General features: G+C 41.5%; 1 protein-coding gene across 1 annotated transcript in view; it reads right to left on the bottom strand.

Moving 5' to 3' along the window:
• The window catches only part of LOC138023345 (uncharacterized), a 32459-nt gene that overhangs the window by 649 nt on the left and 19310 nt on the right, over positions 1–12500 (bottom strand). Inside the window, exons 18-28 of the mRNA XM_068870357.1 lie at positions 11645–11786; positions 10937–11259; positions 10362–10503; positions 8262–8590; positions 7589–7730; positions 6140–6318; positions 5707–5850; positions 5479–5620; positions 2666–2755; positions 1505–1717; positions 699–1054 (exon numbers count right to left, since the gene is read on the bottom strand). Of these exons, the coding sequence (XP_068726458.1) occupies positions 699–1054; positions 1505–1717; positions 2666–2755; positions 5479–5620; positions 5707–5850; positions 6140–6318; positions 7589–7730; positions 8262–8590; positions 10362–10503; positions 10937–11259; positions 11645–11786 (2202 nt within the window). The remainder of the gene's footprint in view (positions 1–698; positions 1055–1504; positions 1718–2665; positions 2756–5478; positions 5621–5706; positions 5851–6139; positions 6319–7588; positions 7731–8261; positions 8591–10361; positions 10504–10936; positions 11260–11644; positions 11787–12500) is intronic.

Below are 12500 nucleotides of genomic sequence, written 5' to 3' on the forward strand. Positions count from 1 at the left end.
TTTGGTCGTTCATGATTTGAAATTTGTGTTTGATCCGAAAACTCGCTAAGTCAGGAAACACGAATTACGTGAGAAACTCAATAAGAATACAAAGTCAACTCCAGCTTTGATGCTATTCATTAGTTCAAGTCACTAAGCACAGTGGTGCACTCGAGGAGACGATCTAAGCCCCAGATTCACATTACGCTTGAGGAAGCTGTGGCTGGGCAAAGGTGAAATCAGGACAAGTGTACGCCTTAAAGTCTGGTGAATGCATCAAATTACCAACGAGAGATTAAATTGGCTGACTCTTCGAGCGTCAGCCCTTCCGTCGTAAGAGCGAAAACCTTCCGAAAACAAAGCAGTCTTCAGTTCCATGCTACCGTTGACAAGTTGAGAAGCTGAAATTCAAATAAGGTACTGACTCCGAGCATCAAATATTATATTAGTGGCCGAAATAATAGCTTTCTGCTTCATTTCGTATTCAGACTCGGATATATCTCCAATCTCACACTTACAGCCTTTCAAATAATTAACCTCGGATTGTAAATTGAGATTGCTTTGGTTATAAGGGTTATATTCCAAAATGGTTATCACAGTTTGTTTTCAAATAACCGATACAGTGATAAAAACCATGAATAGTGCGTTTGTTGTGGTTGACTGTAGGCGAATGTATGCGATTGTGTGGATTGTGCTCTTGCCGAGGCAGTTCCGGTTACCTGTTGGCTACAGATAGTAGCTGCAATCTGGTTGGCTCTTGCCACCAACGATCCAAACGTCTTCATGTAGTACACATGTTTGTTCTTGTAAGCAATGCTCCTCAGCTCGCCCCTGTACGCTTTTCCAACACCGATCGCATAAACCTGGACTCCCTTGCGTGTAAATCTTGACGCCATACGCCTGATGGCATATGAGAAACGGCGGTTCGGTGGTCCACCTGTGACTACAACCAAAACGCGCTGAATGTACGTTGGCTCGTTGCGGAAAAACGTGTCATAAGCGGCTTGAAGAGCGAGGTCCAAACGTTTGCCTCCTCGGTTAGTATATGGCGCTTGGTCGATTCCACGGCGAACCGCTGTCGACAAAATATAAACGAGTCTTAGAATACGGAAGGATGGCACAATGCGAATTCCACTAGTTGATAGTATACTCTTGCTTTTTTATCTCTACCCGAAAGTGATATTCCCAATCATATCCCTCACTTTATGTTGTTTCCTTGGTAACTAAGGGATCGTATAACCATTCACCTTCTGTTCCATGGAAAACTCAAAGACTGTATCTAGAAGCATTCAATCGCATTTCTTTCCCACGAATCCGTGATGCAGCCTTAAAAATCTCTGCATGAAAGGCTAATCAGAAGCCGAAGCCGAAAACGTTTCTTGGAGCTCGATTTATTGCATAAAGGTGAATCAATTAAACAAGGAAACATGTCTGGGAATCTTGCTGTAAGCTGCGTCTTAAGCTGTTCAAACAATCAATGGAAGTCTAAGCAACTCTGACATTCAACAGAATCTGAGAGCCTTACCAAATATGGTGTTGTACTGCCTAAAGCGCATCTTCAGGGATGGAAGGTTGGCGTAGGTGATCAGACCTATGTGGGACTGGTGCTTGGTAATGGTGAATCTACTGCAGACAGTCTTAGCGAAGGCTTTCTCAAGCTGGAAATTACGGCGACCAACATCACTTGAGGCGTCCATTACAAACGCGAGATCCAGGGTAACTGGACAGTACTTGATACCTGAGAAGGGCCAAAGGAACGTCAATAGAATAGGCCCATTGCATGACCGTCTCACGTGACCTTGTCAGTCATAAAAAGCGGTCGTGGTACAAAATAGACGACAGAAATGCAAGAGGGAGATGTAATTAGTAAGAATGCCAATTTTGAGCTTTGAAAGTTTGAAAAATGTAAAAGAATTATGTGCTGGATGGTAAGACTTGCCATCCTGCAGCTGTTTTTCATATATATCTCAGTTATTTTTTAAGCATTAAAATCTGTCACCTAAATTTCAGTGGTCTCAAAATTGACATTTTTATCAATGTTATCACGCTCTTTCCATTTCTGGCATAAATTTTGTACCACGACTATTGATAAACAAGGTAATGTGACACGGTCATGCAAATGGTTTATGAATAGGCTGTTAGCGTGGAGAGGAAAATCCTATGAATGGAAGAGTTCAAGATGGCGAAATAATCATCTGTTTGGCTTAAGTACAGAAACCTTGGTTGAGGCTGGGTTCACAGTTGGCGCATTTGAAGGAGTCACACCGTCACATTTTCCAAGAAAAAAAATGTTCCTAATATTCAGATCTTCCCATTTAAGGCGCATCACATTATTGTGTGCGGGGTCTTCCGGATCCAGTATGTCCGCTAAGACGTTCCCACAGGTCGACAGATCATAGGCTGTAGGGCTTTTTGAAAGTGCAATTGAGTACAGAAAACATATTGAACTAGGCGGACGATGTTCGTTATGTGAAGCAGCGATGAGATCATTTGCTTCCTAAGTTGTTTATGGTTTGCGAAGTGGTAACAGCACTCTGGGCCTTCGACTAATGTGGAACGGATTCCATTCTATAACTTATTGTCGTATGAGAATCGAATTTGTTGGTTTGCTACATTGTTCCGCGAGGAACAAACTTATTGATGTCCTGAAGATTGTAGCTTGAAACAAAGTGACCATTTAGCATACCTGAGGGTAAAGGTCCAGGTTGAGGAGGAGGCACCGGCGGTCGGGGGCCAGGTCTTGTTGTGGGCCGTATCACAGGCTTAACTTTCTCAGCTAGACAGAAAATACAATTGCCACTACTCATTGGCTTTACAGACAACATTTGAAAGCAATCTCAACATGCCATACAACAAACAACCCATGCAGGAAATTTCTCAAACATCACTTCTTAGATTTGCATTTGCGAAAAAACGCTAAGAACAAAATCAAACATTCAAGCAGCGGACTGAGTACATTGCGTTGGATGGGGCTGAAATGTAAAGCCCGCCGGCCACCACCTAAGAGAATATACTTGGCTATTAGTCATACCATGAAACGTCACCACGAGAGGACTCATTTTTTAGCTTAATATGAAGCTTAAATACTCTCTGTCTATCGAGATGCTTTACGCGCCTTTGCTTATGTTTTTATTCAGTGTGAAGTAACGAATGGAACAGAAATAACCGACAAAAAGCCATAAAGGAATACTAGAAAAGCTGGCCAATCGAATGAAAATATATATCAATATTTGCAATGAATAAAGCGCCAACGCCGCTCTTGGACTTATAACATGTTATCGGGTATTTCGGATTGATTTTGTCACCTCATGCGGCTCGCGTCGCAATAAATTTGTACAAAACAAATTTCAATAAAGCACATTCAATACTGATCACCATTGTTGGTAAAAGTACTTATTTTTTCTTGTCTCTGACAATAAAAAGAAAAAAAACATATATACTATTTATTGAATATACTCTTCCTGGCAAATTTGTTCACCATGGCTCTGCTCCAAACGTTGCCGTTAACAGTCACACAACAAATTGGGTACAGTTCAATTCAGGAATATTTTCAGGAATGCTTTTAACTGCTAACCAAGCAAAAGCATATCATCCAAATGTTATGTAAAACAATAATTAGAATTCCAAACAAGTCTCGAAATAAAATAAGTAAATATCCAACTATTAAATTATAAAGAAATTACAAATGTCACTCGGCTTACCACGAAAGGAAGTCAGCAAATTCAGTTTTAGTTAAAAGTTTGTGGTATCTCAATGAATTGATTTGGGCTCTTAGTGATCTTGAACTCAAATGTCCGTAAATATACTGCTTTTAGCGGCTCAGGGCGTGGCGTTTTCTTGAATTGATTGTCGGTCTAACTGCTCAGACTTCCAACCCACGTTGAAACGCTTGCGAATTGCACGTAACGACAAAATATCTCGCCCCTAATAGAACGGTTTTCAATTGAGCGTGTAAGTGAATTACTGTGGTTTTGCATTACTTCACTCAGTGATTGGTTCAAAGTTTTCGCGCCATTTTTTCAACCAATAAGAAGTGAAACCAAAACCAATCCTGGCTCGCGCGTAAACATTTTCGCGCACTTTGTGTCGGCTAAGTGTAATTACTTCGAGTTTTAATTGGTTTACTGGATTGTCTCCGTCCTTTTTTATTGGCCAAAGTAATTACTTATGTTTTGATTTTACGACACTCATTTGAAAACCGCTCTAAACTATGATAATGTAGCTGTAATAAGAAGCACTGAGTAAGAACAAATCCCGATGGATGTCCACGATAACGAATGATTTAAAGAAGGAAAAACACACCAAGGGAAAAATGCAGGTTTCATATCATACGAAATCTCCGTGTCTACGCCCGGTGCATCTCGGTAGACAGAGAGTCTTTAAGGCCCAAGCATACGGCTTCAGAATTAACATCCCTTCGATTTTGTTGAAGAAGCTTCACGAGAACCCTGGTATTCAGTCCCAGGCTGCAGCCGTGTTTGTTACTATGGCTATGGATTTGTTACTATGGATACGTTATTGAGAGACCGATTAGTGCGCACGCGCATACGCAACAATGCTGAAAGAGGGGGACAAACGGCTTGAAATTCATTCAACATTCGCAATAACAAAAGAAAAGTTGAATGGTTGTTGAAGCAAAGTTTAAACCCTTTTAAACTTATTCAACATCGATTAAACTTCGATTCAACAGTTTTCAACACAATTAAAGAGGCAGGGGGCGGGTAGCGGCAGGAAGCGGCGGCAAACGGTTTTCAAGTTCGCTGTTTAACAAAATCGAACGGATGTCGAAGCGGTTTTCCCGGCCCTTGAAACAAGCGACGTTTTTGAGCCACAGACGGCACCGGAAGTGAGCTGTTTTCGCATTTAACTTGTCTTCACACAATCACAATTACGTTGTTATGTATCTTTCACTAGCAGAGACGATTAGTTTGAACATCTGGGTGAGACCACTGTCCTGGCGTGGGAAACGTTCACTCCCGGTTTCCTTCCATGAATCAAACACGTCGCGTGCTTAAAGCTCTCTAAAGCGAAGGTTACGCAAGCTCGTTTTTGAGACGCAGACGGCAACAGGAAGTCAGCGGTTCTCCTTTTAACTTGTCATCACACAACCACATTTACTTTGCTAAGTATCTTTTCTCCATTAGAGATGATTAGTATAAAAATCTGGGAGACACCACTGCCCTGGCACCTGAAATGTTCTCTTCCGGTTGCTGTCCGCGTCTGAAAAACGCCCGTGCTTAAGCTCCCTAATGTTTTTGAGCCACGAACGGATACCGGAAGGAAACAGTTCGCATGCCAAGACAGTAATCTGATCCAGATTCTTAAACTTATTGTGTATCATAGGGAACAGATACTTAGCAATGTAAGTGTGGTAGGGTACAGACAAGTAAAAAAGGAAAACAACACACTTCCGGTTGTCTTCCGAGGCTTAAGGACGTTTCCTGTTAAGCCCCCAACGATATAAATTCACAGGTGCAATCTTAGGTTGGTTTATCTCACCTGGCCTTTGTCCATAAAGCTCAAACCTCATTGAAATGTGTCCGAACCAAGTGTAAGGCTTGATTTTGATGTAACGCGCACGAATGCGTGGTCTGAGATCATGCGCAACGATGCTGTTGCGGTCGTTGTTGGCAGGGAAGATCTAGAAACCATTACAGAATGAATGAGATACAGGTAGCTAAGTAGGATTAATTAACTTAAGCAGAACCGAGAAAATGGATAGTTCACCTGGACTCGACCTCGTTTCGTGTACAATTTGAAGGTACGCCCGTTGTTGCTGTAAGCTACTTTATAGCTTGTAACCCATTGGTTGGAGTCTTGGCGACCCTGGATTAGGATTTTTGACACCACAATGCCTTTCTTGAGATCGACCTGTAGCAAACCAAGATAAAAAAATAAAAAAAAATTACCACACAAGCAATGACCGAGGTTATGTTATGTTGTTGTTGATGGGTCTGCGGCCAAAAGCACTTAGAAGTATAGTTGGTTCCTATTTTAGCATGACATTTATAGTGATTATTGCTATTAAATAAAAGCGATGCAGGTGGACTCTCTTCGAAGAAGACTAAAATGGCGGATGCAATATGTTGTCAACCAGAGACGAGAAGAACCATAAACAAAATGGCTGAGATTTCAGAAGACGATCAAAGAAAACACTCACCATAATCCATTGGCCCCTGTTATTTCTCTTTGCAGACCAGGCTCCCTTGTTTTTGCCGCGTGCAACAGAGTTCAATCTTGCAAACCTCGCTGCATGGTACTTGTCCCACTCGGAAGATGCCGTGAGATCACGATCTTTGATCTTGTAATCCTCTATACCCATAGGAAGATCCTTTTTCGCTGTGGGAATAAAATAACTCGTCATAGGTAATTTATTTGTTATTACATGGTAGTGTTTTGCCAAGAACTAAAACACTCGTAGAATCAATACCACCACTACATCCGGGAACCGAGTGGCGTATCCTTCGTGTCTACTACGAGTGGTCGTATTGAGCAACGCCGTCACTATTCCCACCTTCTTCTGCCCCCTTTTTTTGGTTGTACTAATACCCAGTATTTGTATCAAAGCCTGCTTTTCAATCTCTACAATGTTCATTTATTATCCATGTAATAAAAAGGAAAATTACGCGTTAGCTCGACGATATGAATTTTATGTTCTCGTGGCAAGAACAATACCTCACAAGTGAGCGCATCTTCTCGCATCGTATAATATTCTCTATTTACATTCGCACTAGCTAAAACTAGCTAAACTAGTTGCTGCACGCTTCAGTTTCAAAGCGAGTTCTGGTGCATAACCATTCAAATGGAAATGAGTTGCCTATTCTTATGCAAATCAAACTTAGTTCCCTTTCAATAGCTGAGCACCAAGACTCACTTCAAAACCAAGACAAACAGCAACACGGAAATGGCCCATTGCTAGACTGGTAAAACTACTAAAGACAAGTTGCCTACTAATGTTACTGAAAAAGTAAAATACCTAAATAAACTAAACAATGTCAGATGAAATTAGACAAGAATACGCCAGTTAGAAAACTTAACGCGCATTCGTCGAGATAAAAACAACACATGTTAAAACTACAAACCACTTCGAATGCTAAAAACGAGTATCTCGTTTCCATATAGACATATTCACATCTGCTAGAGGCTTATTACGAACTCACAAAATGGAATACTCCCAGTTGGATTGATAGCTCAATTGCTAGAGCACTACGACAGCATCGCAGAGGTCAGGGTTCAAATCCCGCCTAGCCTGAATTTTTAAGGCTTTCCTTTGGTTACTGCTTTAGCAACGTTTACATCTGCGATAACATATCCTCTCAAGGTCACTTCCATGACCAAAGCCGACCCCGCACATACGTGTCTGGGACCTCACAATAGACCTTTTTGCGGATTCGGCGGCCATTTTGATTTCTATTGTTTCAATAGCTATAATGGGATGCCCAGGGGGCAAATACATATTAATTTGCCCCCTGAGCATCCCATAATGTCTTTCGAAACAATAGAAGTTAAAATGGCCACCGTATCTGCAAAAAGGTCTATTGGTTCATAGAATAGTATACTGCGGCCATTAAGCACTAACGCAATTGTCTACTGATTATTCTGTACTTACATGCACGTTGTCCATAGAACTCGAGCCTCATTGAAATGTGATTGATCCACGTGCGTGCGTAAAGACGCACAAATCTTGCACGGATTGGTGGATCAAATGTATTTTCCTTAATAGAGAAGTGATCACGGTTTCCTTGGAAGACCTACAAAAAGGAAAGCAACAGGAAGTGAAGTAAGGACATGTTCAATTTATCAGATTATTCCATTACGTTGTTTACACTCAGGAAACAAGAAACGTGAAACAATCAACAATTTACTTTGGACGGTTTTCAGGTTTCATTTTACGTCCAGGAAGCCAAAGTACCCGAAACTTTCCTAGTGAATTAAATCGCTTTGAATCTTCAAAAGGAAAACGTTTCAAACCATGCAAATTTGCAGCTGTTTTGTTTTCTCTGATTTTGAAAACATGTTAAGAAATCTTCTTTTTTTTTTAAGTTTCAAGAATTACTTTTGGGACCTTTCAAGAAACACGCCTCAGGACTTTTGTCCTTTTCTTTTGCCTTTTCGCCACTGTTTTCGAAAATTAAGAGCCTTTATATATTGGTCACCGGAAAATAACGCAACAGCTGAACTCTGCAAACGTCCTTGAAGACAATCCGAATAGACCGTGCAGTATTATCGTGTAGTCCATGTATTGCAAGAGTACCTCGAAGCCTTCTATTTATAATTCTCACCTTGAGTCTGCTGTTAACTCTAAACGGTGTCCAGCGGTATCCATCAGGACTGTAAGCTACAGCAAAGCTGGTGACATATTGCTTTGCATCAGCTCTTCCTTGTATAGCGACTTTAGTTAGTCGCCTGAACCGTCTGAAATCAACCTGGATCCATTGCCTTCTATTGTTCCTTTTAGCAGACCATCCTCCCTTAAAGCGACCCTTTGGTTGCAAGTTAAGTCTGGCCAGGTAAGCAGCGTGGTATTTGTCAACTTCACTAGAGGCTTTCATGTCTTTATTCGGGATTTTGCCCCTAGAAATTCCAAACGATTTTGAAATGGGTTCCTTGCCTGTGGAAAAAGTGAGGGTACAGAAATTATTTGCGTTGATTCGCGAATTTACGTTGGTTCTTTTACTTAGCTCTTATTAACCGAGCAGGAGGTCTGTATGGGAGAATCTTGACCGAGGTCGTGAGTACAGACCGAACGCAGTGAGGTCTGTACACACGGCCGAGGTCAAGATTCTCCCATACAGACTGACTAAGCTCGGTTAATAAGATGTCTATTATATGGCAAACAAGAACAATTTAATTCGTTTAATGTAACTGGTTTGTAACTGGTTTTGCTTGCGAACGGTGATGAGTAGCGATGAACTGAACTTAATTCTGTGAAAGTTTGCTCGTCATCCTCTCTCTTGTCATCATGCTGTTTGGCACTTCCATAAATAAATATTGGTAGAAGAAAATACTCAATATTTTTGCATTTTAGTTTGCATCTTTTCACCCCAAAACATTCACCGGTCTAGATGCCGGTCCAGATGGGAAAATCTAGACCACGGTCAATATCGATTTTAGCCAATCAAATTCGTGAATTTTGTAGTTCCCAGTACTCGTGAGACAGAGCCATATAATAAAGTTGATTACTAAAGTGACCTGGCCATTGAGTGGCCACGAAACTTTCGGTGATTTTTACATGACGTTGCGGTAGCAATATGTTTATGCAACTGGCCACAGAAAAGACGGCAATATTCGTGTATCAAACTTAGAGTCAAGAGGAAGTGCTCTATTGTTATGCAAAACGTTTTTCTTTTGTTTCCCTGAAAAATCAGGGACCCCGCTCATTACGTAATAAAGGACAGTAACTGATAACGACCTCGATGATGTTAACATCATTTTTTAAGAACGAAAATGGTGCTTTTTGTATCGGTTCATGAAGATAGAGCGGTTTTCAATTGAGTGTCGGAAGTAATTGGTGAATTGCTTTGGTTTCGCAATTACTTCAATCAGTGATTGGTTCAAAGTTCTCGCGCCACTTTTTCAACCAATCACAAGTGAAACCAAAACCAATCGTGGCTCGCGCGTGTACATTTTCCTGCGCTTTGTGTCGGCTACGTGTAATTACTTCGAGTTTTGATTGGTTGACTGAATTGTCTCCGTCCTTTTTTATTGGCTTTGGCTTTGGTTTTACGACACTCGATTGAAATTCGCTCTAAGAACCCATGATTTGTAATTAAAATATTAAAAGGAAATATGATTCCCCGACGAAATATCAAAATTGTCCCTGTGTGTACGATGTGGTTACTTAAACCTCAGCGAAAGAGGACAGTCGCTAAAAACTTCTTCAACGCATCTCACTATACAACTGACGCTATCTCGAAAAAAAGAAAACTGAATTGCGGTTGCTTTCTGGAAAGCTCTTAGATCGTTAAAGACCTAATGAACCGCAGCGGTACGGATTTAAGGCAGTGTGGGTTACTGGTTAGGGCGCTTGTCCTGAGATCCGGAGATCCCGGGTTTAAGACCCGTTCTGACCACTAGTTGAATTTGGTTCCGGGCATCCTTCGTTCAATTTATCGGCTGCACTTCTAAATAGCCAACTGGTTTGTCTCCAGCCAGTTGGGATTCTTAACTGTTGGTTCTGAAAAGCCTCTATTGGTAGTGGTCTACTTAGCATGTATGCATTAAAGCGTGGAATCGGACTCTCGGAAATTTTCTCCAGCTTTCTGATACGCCTCGATTTCTTTTATTAGATATCTTCCGATCTACTTATTCCACGTTTGCTCAGGTATGCTTACCTGTGAAGAACACCAGTCCATTCGTAAGCATAAATAAAGGACACTTACCGAGGCGACGTCCATAAATTTCAACTCGCATAGCGATGTGTCTGTGCCATTGTTGTGGCACTACCCGGACATAACGACATCTGAGAGGTTTGGAAAACCTGTGCCGCACTATTGTATTTCTGTCACTGTTGCCGGTCAATACCTAACAACAGAACATTGACAAAAGTGAAAATTTTCAGCGACGGGAATATAGATTCTGTATTTACTACGGGCTTTTTGGTTTACGAATCTGCCGTGGAAGACGTTTTCAATCGGAGACATTCTCTGCCTTTTCTCTAGTCTCATACTTGTTGAAGAAATTCTCAGTGTCGAGTGGTGTCACAATATTTATATATAGCATGTGAGCTCCAAGGTATCCACAATTGAAGTTTAGGCGGCCACATTGGATGCCTAAAGCAGTCATCTGAGATTGAAGTATCCTTATACATGTAACTGAAAATCTCTTTCATTTGAAGAAACTGAACGACGCAGGCAGTGGGGGATCGCTGGAAAGCGTAGTGATTTTTCCTCTCAGTAAAATTGAGTAAACTCAGTAAAAATCTCTGAATTGACCTGTTCAACCTAATGTTACTCACCACAGTTCTACGACGCACTTGGTACCAGGTCCACCTCACACCACCCCTGCTGTACATAACCTTATAGGCCTTCACCCACTGTCCAGCATCTTGTCTTCCTTGCGTGGCGATACCGTACACCAATGCCCTAATGCCGAGGTCAATCTGAAACCATTGTTTACCATTGTTAACACGTGAAAGCCACGCCCCTCGGTATCTTCCATGTCTCTGGGTGTTAAGACGACCTCGGTGGGGTCCATGGTACTCGTCCCAACGTGACGACGAACTCAGTGCGCTGTCTGGGATGCGCCAGTCCTCCAGACCAAATGGTAGCCTTTTAGCTGCTGTAAATGTAAAGAAAAAATATCAGTTGTATCTCGGCTAATTGTTGGGAAAGGGTCAAGAAAAGCCCAAATCGGGAAACATTGTCCACAAATCCAACTCACATATGGAATAGTAACGGGGTTTTTCTTAGTTTGTAGACTCTACTATATTTAACATTCAATTTCAAAATAACGCCACCGAAGGTTCAACTTCTAAATAGCGCGAGGGTCTTCCTAGCACTAAGAACGTTAGTATTTTTTCCTAGCTAGGAAGACTCTGTCACTTGACAGATTCTCGCGCTAGAGACTTGTACAAAATTAACATTTTACGCTTAAAGTAAACAGAGATACTATAAGACCTTCTTGAGTGATCCGCTTTCTAAGATCACAATCAAATTCTGCTTACCAGCATTGCGCCCATATAGCTCCAGTCTCATGGATATGTGGGCATACCATGCTAAAGGTCTCACACGAATTGACACTGCTCTGATAGCAGGCTGAAGGTAATGTCGGACGATAGAATCCCTGTTGCTGTTTGCACGGAATATCTAAAAATACAAATCAATAGAAAAAGTCTGTAAACCAAAAATAAAAGTACTCTATCTCTGAGACAAAAATGCGGGAGGTTTAGTTTTAAGGTTTAAGCGAGGCTCCAGCACTTGGCTAAGTAGCCTGACTTCTGGCTGTTATTCACAATTGTGGTCTCATTCACACAGAAGCCCTTCAAGCTAATCCTGCCAAGCCGACCACATGCTGGAAAGGTCAGACCACAACACCGGGAACACTGTCCCCTACTCTTTTCGAATTGTGTGTGGCAATGGATTGGTGCAATCGCTTTGATCGCAAACTAAAATAATAGAGTGATTTTCACTGAGTATCGGAAGAAATTGCAAGATTGATTTGGCTTGCAATGATACACTGGGTTTGTGACTAAAATGGATCCGCCAAAGGCAGGTGGACACGTTATGACAGATACATAACAAATAACTGTCAGACCCAAACAAGGAGATGAAAACTGGTCGTTCCATCCACCCTAAGAATATCGTTTCTCAAGGAAAGTTATGAACGCAATTTTGACAATTGCGTAGAGAAACCTTTAAAAGTCAGGACTTTCAACGGGCTTTGAACACGTGACCTCGCGATGCCGGTGCCACGCTCTAACCAAGTGAGCCATGAAGCCACTGACGTTGGGAGGTCCTAATTTGTGGGTTCCAATGTTCCCGTGATGAATGAATCAATGAACGAAGTGATCTACGAAATGA

Source organism: Montipora capricornis, chromosome 11, assembly GCF_036669925.1.
Source record: "Montipora capricornis isolate CH-2021 chromosome 11, ASM3666992v2, whole genome shotgun sequence".
Classification (NCBI taxonomy): Eukaryota; Metazoa; Cnidaria; class Anthozoa; order Scleractinia; family Acroporidae; genus Montipora; species Montipora capricornis.